Source organism: Nyctibius grandis, chromosome 3 (assembly GCF_013368605.1).
Source record: "Nyctibius grandis isolate bNycGra1 chromosome 3, bNycGra1.pri, whole genome shotgun sequence".
Taxonomy (NCBI): Eukaryota; Metazoa; Chordata; class Aves; order Nyctibiiformes; family Nyctibiidae; genus Nyctibius; species Nyctibius grandis.
Window position 1 is genome coordinate 865182 of NC_090660.1, and position 21614 is coordinate 886795.

The window sequence follows — 21614 nt, forward strand, 5'->3', positions numbered from 1 at the left end:
CCCCTGGCGAAGCTTGAGGCTGTGTCCTCTTGCCCTATCGCTAGTTGCCTGGGAGAAGAGGCCAACTCCCACTTCACTACAACCTCCCTTCAGGTAGTTGTAGACTGCACTAAGGTCACCTCTGTTCCGGAGCACACTCACTACAGTCAGTTGTTAACGGCTTATTAATTACACATCAGGATGTCTTAAACAACTTAACAGCCCAAACATAACTTTCTAGAAGTGCACAATAAAAGTCAGTGACATCCACCAAACTTTTGTCCTCCCCAGAACTTCATATAACAAGAAAAAATCCACCTCTTCCTTTTCCACAAACATCCAGAGAGCAGGGCCCCCTCAGATACAATGTGCAAAGTGTTTACAAAGGGAACAGCGAATGAAGAATTGAGACACTGTAGAGGGAATAGCCAGAACTGTTTGCCATTAAGGTACAGGAATAGATCACTGCAGAGAAAATAATTTCCCTCAGTGTCATGTTTTTGGGGAGAAGAGATCAATCACCTATGCCAGTATGTACTAAAAAATAAACAGAACTAAAAGGTCTGTAAAAAAATTGGAAAGGAGGGGTCAATTCTTTATGGTAACACCTACCTCCTTGAACAACCCTCCCAAAATCTGAATAGTGCACTTGTTCGTTAACTGAGTCACCACAGACAAACGCACCTCATTTTTAACTCTGGGACACTCCAGCCAGACGTGATTGATTCATCCTCCTACCAGTCCTTGCCCTTCTGTGGTTCTGCAGAGACACTGGGAACTGGCAATAACTCACCACACGCCTCACAGAGCTTTCTTGTTTTTGGAAATCTCTCGGCGGTGTGACATTTACATTTATTATGGTTGATTCTGGGCATTTAAGTATGAAAACAATTAAAGTATATTTGCAAGGGATATGACAAATGAGCATTTGCACACCAGCCAATTTGTCACTGACTTTCACTCAAGTACACCATTACGTTTCAGCTTTGCCTCTGCCATTGTCTAAACGAGATGATTTCCCAGTATCCATATGGGCAGGCTGAGTGATGAGAATGCCTTTAGGGTTAAATGTCTTTAGTATAAACTCAAAGGTCTCTTTCTTGGACAAATTCTGCCCCTGCACTCACCGATGAAAATTTAGAGCCACTGCTGAAATCCACAGAATTACTTTGGGCCCCCACCAAAAGGTGCAGATCTCCCTCTTCCCCAGAAAGGTGCTTCGTCTTCACACCCTACATCCTTCAGCAGCAGCAGGTTGCTCTTCATTTTCATGTGACTTCAGTATTCTCACCAACCTACTGCCAGCAGAGAGATGAGGGTTATCTGCCCCAAAGCTGGCCTGAAGCACAGCACCTACTTCCTCATACCTCCAGGTTACATTTCCATTAGCAGAACGAGGGACTGAAGTAACACAGGGGGTGCAAGGGAAAGAACAGCATTTTCCTCTCTTGACAACCCTCTCACCTCTATATTAATAATGAAATTAGTTTCCATAGCTGCAATGTGCCACAGCAGTGTGGCTAGACATAAATGTCTCCAGTTTACTTCAGGATGGTATCACTTGGGTTGTGGAGAGCCATCCACAGCTATGCCAGAGAAGTCTCTCCGAGGTTTTTTTATTCTACTGCTTCCTGGCAATTACTTCCTACTACTGCAGTATGGAAGGATCATATATATACACACTCCCCATGTCCCATTGTGGACAGCCATGCAGCTGGGCTAAACTTACCACTGGAAGCAGTTGGAGCTAGTTCAGGAGTAAGGTGTGCACATGCATCTTTCCATAAGTGGAGTCCTACAGCAGTGATGTTGCCCCACAGTGTGATCTGGAAGAGCGTATCTGTTCATCACCTCAAAGCAGCCTTTCCAAACTCAATGCCAGGACCCTGCTACCTTGCTAAAGAAGAGCTGGAACCAAACCTCCCTCCCACTAATTCCAAACAGTCGTTGAAATATGTGGAAATGGACCAAATGTGTGACCTCAAATCCCCATTTCAAGCCCCTTCACGAAAGTTTGACTGAATTTTCAAGCTGCTGTTCAGGAAAAAAATGCAGATACAGCTTTAGGGGAGCAGCACAACTGAGCTCCGTGTTCATCAGTCCTTTCATGGATGCCAAATGGTCTTTTTGGTTCGAAACCATTTCATGCAATGCTAAGCAATGCTCTCACTGTTGCTTTTGCTGACTTGCAGTAAACCAGTGGGATGCCAGGCTGCCACCATCAGAACATCTGCTTCATTGGAAAAGTATTTCAGCAGGCCTTGCCTTGTAATAAATGATGTGACCCTGGAAGGCAGACAGCAGCACTCCTGCAGGCATAGAGCCTGCAAAAGGTTAAACCCACCCAAAGCTGTGGGAGCAGCAGCACAATTTCTGTCACCCTGCCCCACCCAAGGCCTTAGAGCTGTAATGAATACGGGAAAAAATACATCACTGAAGCTCTGAACATAGGTCCCAGCTGATGGACTGGGAGTCTTCTACCAGTGAAGAACATGAGAGGGGAGGGAAGGAGAGGAAAGCAGGGGAGAGGGGAATCCAGCTGTGAAGCTTTTTGCTCTGCCACTGGAAGCAGAGCTACTCCTGGGAGCGCCGCTTAGTTTGCCTCAGTCAGAACGAAGTGGGGCAGCAAAATGTGCCATATAAACTATTTCAGTTATGAAACAGGTTACAGAGTGCTTACACAAACAGCTTCCCTAGCACACAGATACCTGCCCATCTTAATTTACAGCCTTCACCAGAACAGTCCCTCACCCTCTGACTTTTTTCCCCCGAGTTACTCATTTTCTTTCATCTTTCAGACTCCGAATTCTCCTAAAACACAAAACCCCACTGCTTTTGTCATCTTTTTGTTCCATTCACAAGGCAACGTCAACAAACCCCCAGTGAAGTAAAACAGTGAACAAAACAGTGCAAACATTTTAATTTCACTAAAATGTAAACAGCATCAAGAAGATTTTTGGGTCCTGTTTATCTGCCTGTGAAGTCAGTAGTCAGTGGATGCTCTGTTGCTACAGTTAAAGGTCTTGCTCCTGTTGTTGTTGCTATTGCCTTTTGAGGTGACATGACAGTGGTGCTCTTCTCAATGGTAGCATTTTACAGGAATTTAACTTCCTGCCTAAAGAAGCAAATCTGCATGAAAATTACCTGGAAAGCACATACACACACAGTGTATATCTACGCCAGCATTTTCAGTACAGGTATGACACACAGCGTACCAAAGGGGGTGAGGAGTAAATTACTTGGCAAGATTATTTTCTCCAGTAATTTCCTAGAAAAGGAACCATTTCCTAGAAAAGCCTACCATTACCCTCCAAACCCTTCTTCAATGAGCAGTGCCGCTGATTTCTACTTTTATTCTTACTCACCTTCCATGAAAGCACCACCGAGGACCTGATGAAGAACGCTGGGTAATTTTGGCACTATTGGATTTTTCGTTATTTATTATTAGACAGGAGAGCTGTTATCAGCAAGCAGCCAGGTGAGTCAAATCAGACGGAGCATTATCTGATTGCTGTGCTGTAAATCAGATTTTAATAGAGAGAAGATCTGTATTCCTTTGGGAGTGGAAAGAGTGTGTTTATAATGTGTTCTGAATGTGTGCTACACAATAGCAGGTAAGGATAAAAAATATTTTCTCTAATCAATTTTCCACTTTCTTCTCCAAGTTCTTTCACCCATGAGATGAGAACTAAAATAAATGAAAGCTCTGTTTGTGCCAAGTGCTAGCAAATAACTAAGATAAGATAAGCATGGATAAAAGCATGTATACCCATTGCATCCTCACACAGACGCACAAAAAAATACTGAATTCTGCAATATTAAAAATATAATAAAGACATCATTGTTTCTCTGCCGGCAGAATAAATTACAGATTTCAGGTTTACCTAATTCAGCCATTGAAATGAGACCTTTGGCAGCCTACTCCCAACCCCAATACAGCTTCTGTCTTAGGTATTTATCCTTGTCATTTTCTATTCAGAAGCTCTGAAGTCTCATGACAGCACCTGTAGATTAGACACAGATAACATTTGACTACCCCTTGAAGGTTTTACAAATTTTAATCAGAAGAGTAATCTAGATATGCTCGGACAGAAATCGGTGTTGAACACTAAAAACCTTGAAGCAAAGCCAGCTCCTTCTTGTCCTGCAGAGTTATTTGAATTTTGAGTTGCTGGAAATCATCGTTTGCAAAAATGAGGGCTCCCCTCTCACCTAATGCATCACGTTTGACTGTTCAGACAGAACTGAAATTCTGGAATTAGTTTGCTGCCCAGATACTTAAAATATTTTGAGGACTCAAATTACTTTTTAAAACCAAATTCGCTGGGTCACATTCAATTAATTCCATAACAAACTGGAGAAAAAGGCCTTTTGTGTCGTGTTTGGCTTAAAAATTCTATTTCTTTCATGATGGAAATGAATTTATAACCAATCCATTTCATTCATTGAGGCTGATGAAGGTATGTGCTCAGAGTGCCACTAACAGGGAAAGCTCTGCCACTGCCAGCCATCAGCAGCAATGCTGACTGACATCCGTGTCACCTTCAGTATCTTCTTAATCCCTTTCCTCCCCTGGTGAGCCTTTGCTTCTCCACTGCAATTTCCAGGAGGACCAACTTTTTTAGAAGTAACTGCAAAGCTACAGGCAGCACAGAAGCCATTAACACAATGAAAGCTAATATCAAACTTGGCTTATCTGAATGTAAGGCTTATTCATTGGCGAAAAAATCCACCCAAGTCACCACTAACCACACGCTGTATTTGAGGTACAGGCTCTAGTCACTTGGGCACAAGAGCAGGTTCAGGTTGTAATGGCCTTGGTGCCTCAGATCTTCAAGGAAGACCAGGTAATTTTTGTTTTTATACACCTGTGATGATAACGCAGAGAAATAAATGAAGGAAATATGACCTGTGAGATACATGAATACTGAGACTGAAAGAGTAGCCTGTAACAGGGTGCAGTGTACACATCACTAAGGAAAACACTGTAAAGATCTGAGGATTCCTCTTGGAAACAGACAGCAACAAGGACTGGGAGAAGCAGAGATGGTAACCTGAAGAAGTTTATTACAGCACAACCAATAAACATGGAAGAAACTGGTACCTCAACCCAATCCTAGATACAAACTTGTTTGTTCCCATTGAACCTCCCACTGCATGCCTCTCCAGCTGGCACAGCGAGACTGATAACCCCTTCCTCCTTACCTTCAGCAGATCAGGCAATCATAATTTAGTAGTGACAAAGCCATGTCATTTGTGGGAGCAGACAGACTATCTTTAAAATTACTGTCTTTCTAATGAGCACCTTGTAAATCTGATGAAATTTATGTCATTAAACTCAAAAAAAATCTGATGTATCTGAAAAATAACTTTAATAATCAAAGCCACAAGAAAGGACTGCAACCTCACAGCATCTCTGCTCAGAGAAGCTGTGGCTGCCCCCTCCCTGGCCATGTTCAAGGCCAGGCTGGATGGGGCTTTGAGCAACCTGGTCTGGTGGAAGGTGTTCCTGCCTGTGGCAGGGGGGTTGGAACTGGATGGTCTTCAAGGTCCCTTCCAACCCCAACCATTCTATGATCCTATGATCTACTACGTTTTGATCCACACAGTAGCCTTTTGCAAAGTGACACAGGCTTCAGAGATGCTCCCTGCATTAACATGAGTCTGGTTTGAGCTTCTTTTCACCTCACTCTGGAGGGTACAACATTTATGGAGAAATGAGTAGTCCCTCAGGGCAACAGGCCACAAAATCCACTGCAGAACAGGAGATGAGCAAATGAAGATTCAGTACCTTACCTGTCAGCTGTGCTTTTCAGTCCAAATGAAAATACTCGTCTCTTTTTCAAATTAAGAGAACGTCTTTAACAGTTTAAAAGGATGCAAACAACGCTTGCCAGACAGCTCTTTACCTGGCAAGTCTCTCACGTCCTGAAATTAATGCCACATTTATATCTTTTATCATTAGTGAGCTACTAATGCCTATCACCTCCTTAATTGCACATGCTCAAACCCTGAGCGGAACAAGACACTCCCTAGACTAGCCCGTGTGCTGCTGGCTGGCACAGTGGGTCAACCTCAGATTAATTATTAGCCAACAAAGGCACTGCATTGCAAACTGAGAACCACGTGCCCTCTCTACATGGGATGGCTCTAAAGCCTGGCCATGTAAATCAGCTTGCAAGACCAGAGCCTCTCAATTACTGCTTTGCTTCCCTTAAGTTTTAATGAATCTTTATCTAAAATATCCCCCTAACCTTAAGTTTTAATGAATCTTTATCTAAAATATCCCCTTATTTTCCTGAGTAAATATATCCTGAATGACTCAGTGTGGGAGGAGGAGGCAGGAGGATGAAGATTGCTTCAATTTTTTTTGGTCAAGAAACCTTTCTCTACAGATAAATGTCCCTGTTCTAGATCAAACGCACCTTTTGACAAACAGACAATATCTGTGAAGCAGTTCAGGGGAAGTGAGATAGCTTTAATAATCTGTACCACATTATTATTTGTCTGTTGTAACTTTATGGCTTATAACCAGGAGTTTAGGCACTAGCAGCTTCCCCTCCCTGGAGGGCAATGTATCAAGACGGTAACATATCATGACCTCAACAAATGTTCTATTTAAACAGCACAATGACTCCCAAATGGAAAACACGTTTCTGCCTGCGATATCTCAGGTTTAAATATATTTCTCTTATTTTTTTTAAAAAACCCTTTAATTTCTAGAAAAAAAATGGCCTGGCAGAGATTCAATGCCATGTACCACCTTCAAACACGTAAGGCCCTCCAGCACTGGTGAGGCTGGTGTAAGTGTGTGGTCAGGGTAACGCCAAACCCACCGTCCCCGAGGCATCTGACTTACGGAGGTTCCACTTCAGGCCCGTTGTGGTCACGCTCTCACAGGAGTTGCCGACGGGGATGAGGCCACACCAGTCGCCTTCCAGTCCTGTGTCCACACGCAGCTTGTGCTTGCCCTGCAAGACAGAAGGGCTTCTGGAGTCAGGGCTTGCCAGGGACCCAAACGGCATTTGCCAACAGACCTTGCAAATAAAACAGAAAGTACGTAGATGGAGACAGGTCCAGAACGTCCCCCAAAGGCTCAGGAATATTTGGCTGCAGGTGGTTGATGTTTACTGAGGGAGGAGAGACTTGTGCTTAGGTTCCAGACCTCAGGGCTTTCAAGAAGTTTGTTTCTGGGCTTTTCTAAGCATCCTGACCCATTCATGCATTTGTTTCCTCATCTAAACAGCTGTTTCGCTTCCTAAACACCGGTAGTCAAAGCACCACTGAAAGCCCTTCATTATTTTGACAACGTCTGTAAAATTTCATGCACTTCTCCAGGCATGTTACTCTCCCCAGAAGGAAGAATAGGTGCAGAAATTTCACTAGGTGCTAGAGAAATTAACCTAAATATTTAGAGTAACAAGCTTACACTAAGTAAGCACAACAAAGTGAAATTAAAGCACATTTTTTGTACATCTAAGATGAATTAATTTTGTAACTATCAAGTTCATGGGATGCAGAAGCACCAGCTATTAATGATAACGGATTTGGGACCAAGCTCTTAATTAGTACTTATAGACCCTGAGTGAACATCTTCCCAGGTATCAGCATACAAACAGTTGCAAGGGAGAGTAGATAGTGGAAATCTTTTACAGAATAAAAAAAAAAAGGCTCAATGTTAGAGTTCTGGCACCATTTGTGTTCTAAGAAACTAAGAAAGTGTTTATGAAAACCAGCTAGAAGAGAGCAGCAAATGCAAACCAGTGACAAGATCAGTGGAGAAATCATCCTCTGGTCTCTTCTACACAGGTAATTTAATGGGCTTCATCTGAGGGAGGTTAAGATTCTTTGAAACAGAGGTTTCTTTGTGGTTTTATTTTATCTCTCTTGGTGATGCACAGGCAAGTTAACCCCTTGAGCATGTCTTTTAAACACCAATTCTTCATCTCTCTAAATAAAATCAGATATGCCTATTTATTAATCTACCAAAATGAAAGAACTCTCTGAAACGCAGTGAGTACTCAGCAAGTACTTTGTTGAACCAAGGTTTTATACCACAGGAAAAAAGAACAGCTGAACCATAAAATGCAGGTAAATGTCCCAAGCAGCAAAAATATCTTCTCACAAGTTTTCTTTTGGGGAATGTATTCAAGCTTTTTTTTTATGTCCTGTCCTCTCATATGCTCATTCCAAAAGCCCTTGCAAATATAAAGTCACTAGTTAGAAAGTCAAAACTGGAGGCGAAGTATCTTCTTGCTGAGATGTTGATGTCTGAGGTGTTCGACAGCTTCTCCTGTTAATGCCAACTGCATTATGAAGAAACAACTTCAATACATGTCATGCTCTCAGCTAACAAATGAACCCTGGAAAAGCTGTCAATTAGGGAGCATCAGATCGCATAGCTTAAGCCTGTTTGATTGTTTGTAAAGCAACAAGAAAACCAATCCAATATCATCTATCTTCTCAGGGTGTCCAGCTTCATGTGTGATGAGCCATGGATTTCTATAGTGGTTGTGAATGCTTGCCTGTTACACAGAGGTGTAACAAATCCAGGCTTGATAACCTTTTAGCCATGCAATATGCCGTGCTACTTCTCTCCTGCAGTACAGGGGGAGGAGGAAAGGGAGAGGAAAGGCACAAGAACAAGCTCTCTTGTTATGCGATTGCAGGTATTGTCTATAATGAAGCTGATGATGAAGGAGAGGACGAAGGGGTGGGACTGTCTGTTCCCAATAAATGCACATATTGCTGCTCAGAGCTACCTGAGGAGCAAACTCACTACATTTATCCATTAGGAAAGGAATATGAAAAAGAGAGGTACAAGTAACTGGCCTGACAGAGATCCTGATTAAGTCCTGTACTCTCAAAAACTGTGTCTACCTACCATCAGGTTTGCATTTCCTATTTTATGACACTCTGGCCCAGCTTACAGATAGGGACTCAACTCAGTAGACATTTATGCAGAACGCTGTCTTTCTGTGCTCATGAAACAAATCTTTCAAACAAAAGATGCCATTACCAGAGGCTCGCCAATATCCAGGATTTATCAGGAGTCTTTCAATGTCTGATACCTCCCTAAAATCCCAGTTCACACATCCCAGTGATTAGGGGAGAATCTTGACTTTCTTCTCTAAAAGGACATTTTCCAGCCCTCAGTTGTTAAGAGAAATTTCAAACTAGAAGCCCAAAGGGCTAAACCCAAGGCAGCAAGTAAATAGGAATTGAAATATTGAAATGCAAATTGTTTTCTAAAAAACCTCTCCACTGTTAAGCCAAACTCATGGCTTAGGGATTGGTTCACTGATGTGCACAAGACAGTTTTTAAGACTTTTCTTTAAATAAATCAATAACACATCTTAATATTGTTGAGGACAGTGGGGAGACAAAAGGGAAATGATAGTTGAGAAAAAACAAACAAAAGCCCCCAAATAACCCCCTCATTTTCGCCAAAAAACATTAATCAGCCAATGCATTTGCACAGAAAGGCTCTAAATTCAAAGCACTGTGAGTCTGCCATGGGGGAAATTAGGTGCCGAAGCTTATCTTCAAATTTCTGAGCACAGATCTATCAACCAAGCAAGATGGAACTGCTGTTTGCAGGAGGGAGGATCAGAGCTTGTAATTTGCAAATACAAGTAATAATTTGTTCTATTTAAGTCGCTGTGATTAAAGGAACAATTATATACTGGCACGTAAAATATGAAACTGTTTTCAGTTTCTGCAGAACTCAAAGTTCCAAAATTAGGATTAAAAAGAAAACCAAAGTTTGACTAAATAAATCCCTCCTTCTGAAGTTTTTTGCCTCTGTAGGGGGTAACTGAAATATTTTAACATTTACCTTAAGAATCAAGTATTACCATGTTTGAATGACACTGGTGATAAAATAATGGCAAAGAATACAGCTGCATTGATTTTTATCTTATTAAGTCAGTTTTGAAAAACATTGATCAATCTTCAGCATTGATTTTTTTCCTTCATTTTGTCTCTGATGCTGGGAAATAAGATCAATTTCTAAGTTCAGCAATAGGAAGAAAATGTCAGAAGGTATTTTTAAGAATGCTTCATCCATACAGGTTAAATTTTTCCTTTTGATTCTAGTGTCTTGTGTTATAAGAAAGCATTTAGGCAGCAGTGGTTAAATATGCCCCACTCCCATACCTAACCCTGCTCAAGGTTGTAACACGCTAATATCCTTAGTCAAAAATTTGCAAGCTGAAAAGCACGTGAACAGTATGAAGATAAAAGCTGGCAGCTTCATGGCATGCACAGATACCCCAGGGGCACTTCACAAAAGTACAGAGAAAATTACTTCTCCAAGTGCTTTCCACACCAACTTGAATAAATGTGTTGCAATAAATGTATACTCTAAAACAGATATCAAGCGACAAAATGTTATGAGAGAGAGAACGGGGACTGATCTTCAGTGCTGCATTCTGAAGGGCTCTGAAGGCAGGAAACCTGGAACCTGGCAGGCTGAAACTGGACACGGGAGAGGCATGAAGCCAGATAAAAAGATGCTGGGGAAGAATAAGGAATTAAAATTAAGCTTTAAAAAACAGATTAAGAAAAATATAATAAACAGATCTCAGAAACTGCTGAAGGACTAGGACATGTGAAAGGTAACAGGGAAGGAAAAGGAACAAGTTTCAGGACTGGAGGACAAAGGAACCGTGTTCTAATTTTCAGGCTGCCCTGATAGTTTGTCCAGTATAAATAAAACTACTGAATAATGAGAAGTCGCTGATTTTCTAAATGGTACACTGTGACCTGTGCTTGCTGTGAGATCTGAGACTGCAGAGAAACAGCACTTCTTGAGATCTGGCCAACTGCTCTGTGATACCTCCTCCACTCGCTAGATCTTGTTTTCTATAATCTTTTGATAAAACGTCTTTTTATATCAGCTTTATTTCAACAATTACTCCATAGATGGCAGCACACCCTTGAAAACAACAACAGCATCAAAAAAACTAAATACAGATGTCATAGCGTTACCCAGGGAAAAGGCAAAACCCACAATCTGTTTTAGTCCATAAACATCTGGGTGCAGAAAATGGTATGTAGATAAAAGACTTGGGGAATGGGTAGAAATAAACATGATCACCAAAGACTGCAGCAGAGAGGAGGAGGAAAGGAACAAGGATGAAACTAAGCTGAGAACATTTATGTTAAAATCAAATACCGTGATTGGCAATAAAGTAAAAACAAAGTTCCAGAAATATTTCTACTAATCATCAGTTGTGTAAGAGCTTGACTTAACAATAATAAAAGCTTTTAGGCGGAGAATCTGAGCACGATAAATACAGCCCATTTTTCTAAAAGGATGTATTTAAGAAGAGCTATTTTGTTATAACCCTGAAATATCATCAATTGTCTTTTCAAACAAATACACACAGTGCCGAGTTGCTATTACACGACTGCTATTCACAGGATGTTATTTCAGCCCACCAGGCTTTTTGTTGCTGTTGAAAATAAAAGTATCCACAGTTCCAGAAGTCTAAAAGCTCTTGTATATCGCATCAATGACTGCTTGAACTCATATGGAAAAAACCAGCAAATTTATTGTACTTCAAAACAATAATAAAAATGTTGGAGCCAATCCTGCCGATCCTTACTGTCAACTGTTACTAGTGTTCCTGCACTGAAATGGGCAGACTTCAGTCTATCAGTTATAGATAGCTTCAAGAGCAGCACTTCATAAAATGACAACCCTATAGTCAATAAAATCCCAGGCAGTAGAGAGAGAATAAATGATAATCCATATTAGACCCAATTAATGAACACATCTGCTTCAAACCCATTTATGACAAGGGTATAGAAAGAAATCCTCGTGGAGGGAAGCGTGACTAAAAGGAAAAGATTTACTATACCCTGAGGTCGTGCATTGAAGTGGTTGCTACTGTATATCTAACGTACAAATTATCCACAAAGCACAAATGGTCCCAGAGTTTCACACATTCACACGTGAACTTTTTCTACAGGCCTAGTAAAACCCTCCTGAGAGTACGCTTCTCATCGATGAGATGTTTTAGTGAGCACAGTAGGTGCGCCCCTTGTTTGCCCATTACCTGTTGCAGCATGAGCAAGTAAAACAACTCTCTAGCTCCTGCAGTCAAGACAAGAAAACAGCAATCGTAGGTGCAAAAAATGCAGAAGTATGTTTTTCTCTGGAGACTGCAAGCAGCTAAAACTGCCAGCAGTGTGGACAGCGCTAACATGCACAGAAATGGAGTGATGAAAGCACTCGATCAAGCAAATAAGATACCTGGGAATGCAAAAGCTACTTTAAAAGGGAGTTTGGGTGGTTTAATTTCTTTTCACAGACATATCTTAAAGCTTGACAAATGCCATAAATACTAATTCTTGTTCTGCTCTGAATACTACCCTAAAGAAAAACTCCTTCTGTTGAAACTGCCCACTTGCCAATGGAATTCCACACCATTTTCTTCAGTCTACCATAAACCAATGCAAACCATACCACAAATGCAGCATGAAACCACGATAACCAAGAACTGGCTGGTCCTTCTCTAAATTCCAGCAAGCCTCACACTGGCCCAGTGTGACATTTTATCCTCGAGCTTGTGCATTTGATGCCCTGTCCTCAGCAGGCCCATCATTACAGGTTTAATCAGCATTTTTAGTGATGCCCTTATAAAATCAGAGCCATTTTCTTTATATCCATTTATGAGACTACAGAGTATAATAGACTGCAGGTAAAAGCGAAAAGCAGAGAAGCTGTTTAAGGTTTCATATTGCCTGTGTAAGTGTTACGCAGTGTTGCAGTTAGATTCTCCATCTAGAGGGGCCTCGACTAAGGGCACTAATATTCTGTAATTCCTAAGGGATGAAAATGACAGCATGATCTTTGTCACCATCCACCAGTTCACAACACATTCAGTGTCACTGCTCATTCTTCTTTCTGCGTTTCTACAGGGTAAGAGTCCAGAGGATCTTTCCTACCTAGACTCCATTCTCTTATTTTCCTTGGTACTAGAGAAGCGTGGGAGTTCAAAAGACAGGACATTGCTCACCTAACTTGTGGCAAGAAACAATTTCTCCTTCGTAGCACTGAGTTACTCGGTACTGCTGGAAGGCACCTTTATGCTATGTAAGAATACATGGAATTTTTAGGTGAGTATGTAGTGCTAGGGGGTTTTTTGTTTTGTTTTTGGAAGTGCTTAGGCTCTGTTGCTGCACAAGAACAAAAGGAGGGTTCCCAAGCCTAACGCCTATCAGTGTGTACATATGCCATACAACAATATTTGATATCTTTTGTTTCTTGTCTGGGTTGCTCTGCTTGGATTGCTCTCTCTATGCATCTGGCTTCCTCTTCCCTACTACAGCTAATCTGTCTTCCATTTTGTAGAGTTCTTCACAGTCCATCCTGTGATGGAGCCCATCTCGTCCTATTTAGTGGAAGGAGATTAATCAATTAATTTTTCCTTTCATCAGCTGCTGACCATCTGAATCTTGGCTGGCTGCTGTAGCAGGTGCCTTTGTGACTTCCCCTAAGACTCAAATCTGTTTATCTGTTCTCAGAAGTCTTCCCAGACAAACTGGCAGATCTCCGTAGCTGTCCTCCTCCAAAATCTCACTTGGAAATCTTCTCTCCTACGTAAGCAAGAAGAATGATCAACAGGCTGCTGGTCAACATCTTCTTATAGTTTCTTGTACTCCTCAGTCTACATCCATGGGATGCCCTTGCTCTTTTGTGTGTTACACGATGCAGCAAACCATGAGCCCACAAATCCTCTCACATACCACCATCCTTCTAGAAGAACTGGCTTCATAGTTGGGGGCTTCACATTAGGATTAAGGGCTTCTGGCCTCTATAATTTCTTTGGTGCAAACAAACTGATGCACAGAGTTCTTCGCATTGACCGGGGGAATCTCACAAATGCTCTTTTCTCCCTTTCTCTTACTTTCACGTACCTCTAGATAAGAAAGAGAGAGGCTTGAAGTAGTGAATAATGAACTTTTGAGACAATTTTCGGCACCTCTTCTTGATCTCTGTTACAGGAAGGAATAATCTGCTGTTATTATAAAGATATTCATTGACCTAGGATAAGAAACCGTATCTATTTTCAGTAGACAGGGAAATAGTTTCTGCTTTATAACAGCAGGCTTTGAAGAAGTGTTATGCCCCAGATCTTGTGCTAGCAATGACTGACTGCTTCTCTCTACAACCATGAAATTCAAAGACCTGTTGCTCAGGTCAGGAAGAACAAATATAATTAAAGAAACTTCAGGCTCGCCATTCAAATATTTATTTTTTTCTCCTCTTTTTTCCCACCTTCTCTCCCTTTTCTTGTATAGCTAAGGAGTCAGTTCGAGGTTACAGTTCACAGAAAAACCCACTCTTCTCTTGGAGCACCTGGTGCAGAATCCTGTACTACCCCAAACTCCTTCTCCTCCGTTATGAATCGCAGTTGGATTGGCGTGTGAAGCTTATTTGCACCAGCCTTTTCATAATGGATATACCTTCAGTTCCCTTGCACCTCAGTGGGAACTGCACCCATGTCACCAGTGTCATCAGTGACAGATTTGGTACTCAGAATACAGAGGAATATTCCCAAGCACACTAAAATAATTCAAAGTAGGCCAACATAGTCCTAAATCTTTGACAGTGATTTCTTACCGTACACAAACACACTCAGCTTGGCGTCTTGAAGCTCGGAATGCTGAATGCATCTTTCCAGCACCTCATTTGTCATGGCAGTTATAATGCTGAGGGAGCATCCCAAAAGGATTACACAGGTATATATAAAATATCATCAAAAGGTTGAAGGAATTGTACTGGGGAGCAGACAAATCCCCATGTGGCACTTACCCTCTGCCTTCCTCAGACCTCTGTGGAGGACCTCTTCTATCCCCCAAATGAGTATTCAAAATTATCAACATGCTGATTTATCTTGCCTTATTTTCCCCCTTTTTGCCTTTCTTTGCCTTACATTTTGCCTTATTTTGCCTTATTTATCTTGCCTTATTTTGCCTTATTGTTGCCTTACTTTGTCTTTTTTTGCCTTATTTTTTGCCACATTTTGCCTTACTTTTTGCCTTTTTCACCTTATTATGTGCCTTATTTTGCCTTATCTTGCCTTATATTTTGCCACATTTCTTGCTTTTTTTGCCTTATTTTTTGCTTTTTCCCCTTTTGCCTTATTTTGCCTTATTTTCCCTTTTCTTACCTTTTTTTTTCATTTTCTTCCTGATTTTGCCTTCTTTTGAATTCTTTTCCCTTCTTTTGAATTCTTTTGCCTTCTTTTGCCTCTTTTTTGCCTTCTTTTGAATTCTTTTCCCTTCTTTTGCCTCTTTTTTTGCCCTTTTCCTCATTTTTTGCCCCATTTTTTGCCTTTTTTTCCTTATTTTTTGCCTTTTTTTCCTTATTTTTTGCCTTTTTTTCCTTATTTTTTGCCTTTTTTCCTTATTTTTTGCCTTTTTTTCCCCTTTTTGCCTTGCCTTATATTTTTGCCACAATTTTTGCCCTCTTTTGCCTTCTTTTGCCTTTTTCTTTCCTCATTTGTTGCCTCATATTTTGCCTTTTTGCCTTATTTTGCCTTTTTTGCCTATTTGTGCCTTATTTTGCCTTATTTGCCTTATTTTGCCTTTGCATTTTGGTGCCAAAATTTACACGTACGTTCATACTATGTAAATGTCTATTCAGTTAAAAGAATCTCAACAGTTTGATGCAAGCTCAGTGTTAAGAGGCAGGCCCCTAAATGTGTCCTTAGTATGCTTTAACTCTTGGTCAGCCCTGAAGTGGTCAGGCAGTTGGACTAGACGATGGTTGTATGTCCCTTCCAACCAAACTATTCTCTTCTATGAAAACCCTTCTTATTTACTGCTTGGGAATAAACCAGAATTTGAACCCATAAACCAGGGAACCACTGCAGAACAAGTAATGCTGTAGCAAACACAGCGTAATATAATGCAAGAAGAAAAACCCTGACATAAAAAAACATAAAATGAGGGTCAACTGAATGGCAGATTGCTGTAAAAACAATATCCAGCTTACCCTGCCAAACACAGGAAGGCCAGGACAAGTTTAGGCCCTTTAACTCACACATATTGCATTTTCTGTATATAAAAATTTTCTGTGTTTTTCGCACTATTGTCAGAACCCATCTTCTGGAAAAGGAGCTGAACCCTCCTATAAAACAGAACCTTGCTAGGTCAAATCTACTTGCAGCCTCTATTAATGAGACAGAAGAATCACATTAGGTTCTTCCATCACAAAAGTACCAAAAAGGAAACATAAAGACAAGGTAGAAAGAAAACATCTGGCCAAATCCTTGAAAAATCTAAACTCTAAACAGTTAATTTCAAGCTATTTACAGTACTAATAAACTTCAGGAGAACTACAAATTGATGCCTCTCATGAAATAATACATAGTCAAGGATCATTTATGGAATTAATATTACTAATACATAATTATTATTTATGGCGCATTACTCTTGAACACTAGCTCTCCTTCCTTCCCAATCTTCTCTCGCTACGTCTCCCTCTTGGAAAGCATTCCCGTGATTTCATTGCTGCTTCTGCTCCATGAAGCAAGATGCCTCTGGGCTAGTACTAGGAGAGAATTGCGTTCAAGCCACCTAAGATTTCAGACTGAAAACCCCACTGCTTGCCTCAAAACATTATCAGCAGCAAGGCCGTGGATGTTCACAGAGCAGAACTTTTCTGCTAATAGAAAATACTTTGTCTTTCAACAAATCTCTAAGGCTACACATGGTACAAAAAGGAATTTGAAGGTGCATTTTGGTTTGGTTTTAAAAGAACTAGCTAGTGTCCCGGGAACTGGGTGGGGGGAAAGATGGCTGTCAAATTTCCGACAGTAGACACTGAAAATATCCTCTGAATATTATGTCTCTGTATTTCCCAGTGTTGATTTTGGATCCTCCAGTACTATACGCTCACCTCCCCAACTTAAGTTATAAATTGTGATGAATAAAATGCAACACATACAGGTATATGAATTTTCTGAGCTTTATGAACATTTTAGCCAAATTTCACAGGGGAATACATGGATTGAGAATTACCGTATCTACGTGAACAAAGTCATCTTCATTAAATAAAAACAACAGCGTGTGGGTGTCAGTGAATGGATCTGTCTGTCCATTTGTCCATATCTCCGTCTACTTTAGGGAAAAAAGTCTGACCTTGAATAGCAAGACAATCTTCTTACATCTAACGACAAATTTTCCTCTTTCTAAAATACACGCACGTACACACCCTCCCCACCCCTCAAAACAAGCCATAGAGTTCATTTATTCTCATCACTTCTTAGCAAGCTTACCCTCCCCACCTCCAGTCTGGAAACTCTGAAGCATGAAGTACAAGAGAGGACAGGACAGGAGAGGGCTTTTTATTCAGCACTGAAACAGGCCACTAAGTGCTTTAATAGTAAACTCTTACCTACACATATCACCGAATCACAGAACGGGTTGAAAGGGACCCTTAAAAATCATCGAGTCCAACCCCCCCTGCAGGGACACCTTTCACGAGATCAGGTTGCTTGAAGCCCCGTCCAACCTGACCTTGAACGCGTCCAGTGATGGGGCATCCACAACTTCTCTAGGCTACCTGTTCCAGCGTTCCATCACCCTCATTGTAAAAAAATTCTTCCTTATATCCAACCTAAATCTACCCTCTTCCACTTTAAAACTATTGCCCCTTGTCCTATCACCACAGGCCTTGCTGAAAATTCTCTCTCCATCTTTCCTATAAGACCCCTTTATATATTGAAAATGCCACAACAAAGTCTCCCCAGAGCCTTGTCTAAGGTGAACAACCCCAACTCTCTCAGCCTTTCTTCATAGGAGGGGTATCCAGAAAACCATTTAGCTCAAAATGATCTGAAAATGTCTAATGAAGAAGAAAGTTCTGAAGTAGAACTTTTCTCCCCAAAACACTTGATCTGTTAGTTTTTTTTTTTTTAAATTAATAGAGAACTAAATCAGAACCCATTTTGTGAGGCCTGCATAAAGTAACAGCACTGAGAAAGAGCAGAAGAAGGTTCACTACTCTTAAGTTTCTTCTGACTTATCACTTCAGAAGATCGAGTTTAAAGCTCTCTGGATTGTATGCAACCTTGACTTGATGGACTAAGTTCCAACGCAGGCATCTCTGAAAAAAAATTGAAACGCGTTATTGGAGACTTTGAAGCAGGCAGCAATAAATATTCCTGGTTCAAAATGAGCAGTCTACGTGCAGACACTCGTGTACGCACACAGGACGGGCAGCGGTTACTACTCTACAGTGTTTCTTGCAAATGAGCAGGTCAGGATGTGATGCTCTTTTGAAAGATTTTTCCGATATGGTTCTCAGTCCCTTCCCTCATCTCCAACAGCTCTCTTCTACTCAGCAAAGACCTATGAATTTGCTTCTTAATGACCATGACTTGAGACAAACCGTAGAGAAGCCTATGATGGTTCACTGGAAGGCCAGTCCCCACATAGCCAACAATCCCCACAGGGCCCTCTAGGAGGGCTGAACATACAACCAGCCACATGTGTTCTGGCTACAGGGCCAAGCATGGTGGCAGGATGTAACCAGACCAACAGCTTAACGTATTAACAGAATCTCTGGAGACAAATCATCTATTTCTTCTGGGATTTTTTGGAGGTTTTTAGAAAGAAACCACATGGAAGGCATAGACAGAGTTTCAAACTTTAGTCAAGAGTATGTTGGTCAGTCAATATGCCCAAGAAATATTAAGCACATCAGATTTTAAAAACGCCTTTAAGAGAAAGAGAGAAACATACGCTGCTTTAAAACGTAATTCACCTTGACTATTGGGGGAAAACTATGTTGTTGTTGTTTTTTTTTTCAGACAATAAAACAGGCACTCCAGATTGCTTTTGGAAGGGCATGGTAGAAGACCCCTCTCTAATCTGGTATCACTCTAATGAAATACTCATCCATAACAACACTGATTCAATGTATAGGTTTTATTTTATTTTAAACAGTCACAACACCCTTGATAGCTACTTGACAAGCACCTGCTTAGAAAATTAGTGCATATCTAGAGTGGCTGAAATGCGCCAGAAGGTTTTCTATGGTCACTTAGTGGAAGAGTATTTAAGTAATAAATAAGGTAACTTCATTTTGTTATGCGTTAGCATGGATAAAGCCAAAAAAGTGGGCTAATATGCTCTTTCATTCAGCTAGTGCTGCGGACTTCTAGATATTCTACAATATGTTACTAATCTAAATTACTTTTGATATTTGAGCTTAATTTAGAAAGTGTATCTTCAGACCCCCAAACTGTGCCATTTCAACTAATTAACACGAGAGATTAATGTCTCAGTATTTTTTTTTCAAATGAAGTCATCAGAAGTTAAATCTGAGATGACGTACAAAATGAAATATGTTATTATTAATTTTGCTTCTGTCTGGACAATAAAATAATATGTGCTTGTCTCAGCTCTCAGAGTGAGGTTTGGAAAAGAATTATTTGTGACTATATTCAAATGTGAACAACTTGTACATAACGTAATGAGTATTCTTGGCCTCCATCTCCACTTTAGACCAAAGGATTGTAACAGCCTGTTTTTCTCTATTTCTCCTTCTCTCCTTTGCTTTTCTTAGGATAGTTTCAGGACAGCATCTTATCAGCCTCAGGGACCCATAAATTCTTGAAATTAGTGTTTTCTGTTAGTTTCAAGAAAACGTTACTTCTGATGACAGTGAGTCATCACTGTCTTACCACTCGTGGTTGGTGAGGAAACCATTCCATCTGTTTGGCTGCTCTCAGGCACCAGCCCAGGATTCCCCACAAGTCCTGAGAATGCCAAGAGGGTGTCAAAAACCAGTGGGTTTTCATTTTCCGTCATTCAAATCCTTCCCTTGCCTGTTGGTAAAGACACTGTAAAAGTCCATCAAAATACATGTTTAACTGCACCAGGATTCCTATTGCCACATCTGGGCCTTAAGGGCCACACTAAAATTTAAGTAAAATCCACAAATCTTCAATTTTAGATAAATTATCCTTCAGTGGTCAAATTGGAGATGCAGTTGTTTCCCCTATCTGCTTCCTGTCCATCTACCTGGAAGTTTGCACTCAGGTTTTGAGCAGGAAAAAAAGAAAAGAATGAAGAATTCAGATCTCTCAAATGCTTCCCACTGCAAATGCAAACACGGCTAGACAGCAGAAATGTCACATCTGACAGTGTTAAGTAAGACTAGAGAATTAAAAGCAAAGTTTTATCGGGGCATCAAAGTTTTGGGGCAGCAGAACTTTTATCAAACTGGAGTGAAAGTGCTGGCAAAGAAAAATGATAAAGCTTTTGAGAATTTAAGTAAGAGTGAGAAAGAAAGGTGGCAGGTGCTAAGGAGCACTCAGGTCAGACAAAGACATCTGCCAGGGACATCAGCATCATAAAGGTAACTTTGAATCTGGTAGTGGAGGACAAGACATAAAGTTAGAGTTGAAATGAAGGAGGTGCAAGCTGAAATCACAGAAGTAATTTCCGTAGAGGAAAAAAAATCCACCCAGGGGTGATAAGGGATTGAAATAAATGTATGCCTATATACAAAATGAGGGAAAACTCAAAATGAGGGAAAACTCAAAATCTATCCAGCTCAGGATAGATTCTGCTTGAATAGTTAGTTTGGGACTGCTGCAATATAATGGAAAGATGAACAACTGTGAAGATTTTACTTTTTAACTCTAGACAAGAAATACCGGCTCAGAGGATGCCAAATAAAATTCTGGATCCAAACAGCTTGGTTCTGGTTGTGTGGAAGGACCTGTCCCTTTCCAGGAAACCTACACCTGGTTTAAGGATTATTTGCAGCTGAGCTGCTAGCCCCCTCCCCCCAGCACTGAAATTTAACCTTCTCAACACCAAATTTATAAAATGCAGCATTTTGTGACCTGCTTATAAGTTAATGAACACAATTCACACATTGTATTTTGGCTCCATTTGATCTTTTCTCATCTTCTGTATGTAAACTTCTTTATTGCTATAAAATAAAGTAAAAAATAAAAATAAAAAAGTATTGACACAAGGAAAAAACAACAGTGGCACATTGTTAGATCCACAATCTCTCACTGCACGAGTTGGTTCCTCTCAAAACTATCATTAAAGCTGGGCATGGCTACTGAGACATACTGCAAAAAAGAACCATTATAATCACACCTACAAGTATGTATATAGATTTAAATGATAAAACTACTATTGTTTCACACTATCCACACTTCAACTTTAACTAAGGAATTAAAAAATAATCAGATCAAAGAATAAATAAATAAATAGCTCATTGTTCACTAAACCTCTCCCCTTCCCTTTCCTCCTGAATTACAGCCATACATATTCATTTCAAACATGTTACACATGGTACTGACTTGCATTGTTCTAGAAAGAAAACACATTTTTCCCTTAGGAAATGGTTACACCCATGTGTAAGGGAAGACAAATTCAGATACGGAACAATCAGAAAGTTCAGATCCAATCTTAAATCCAAGCTTTCCTCACTTTTAATGCTAAGATACAGTTTTGGTTTTCTACTACTGCAAAATGTGACTCACCAGAAAAACTCCAGAAATTTTTTACTTTTTTATCCTGGCAAACAAAGAAAGAGCAAGACCTAACAAAACTGAAACTTGAGTTGTTATCCCTAACCTGGAGTT

General features: G+C 40.5%; 1 protein-coding gene across 2 annotated transcripts in view; it reads right to left on the reverse strand.

Moving 5' to 3' along the window:
• The window catches only part of TPK1 (thiamin pyrophosphokinase 1), a 260228-nt gene that overhangs the window by 46700 nt on the left and 191914 nt on the right, over positions 1–21614 (reverse strand). For both annotated transcript variants that reach the window (XM_068396455.1, XM_068396456.1), the window contains one exon: positions 6839–6950. In XM_068396455.1, coding sequence (XP_068252556.1) covers positions 6839–6950 — 112 coding nt within the window. The remainder of the gene's footprint in view (positions 1–6838; positions 6951–21614) is intronic.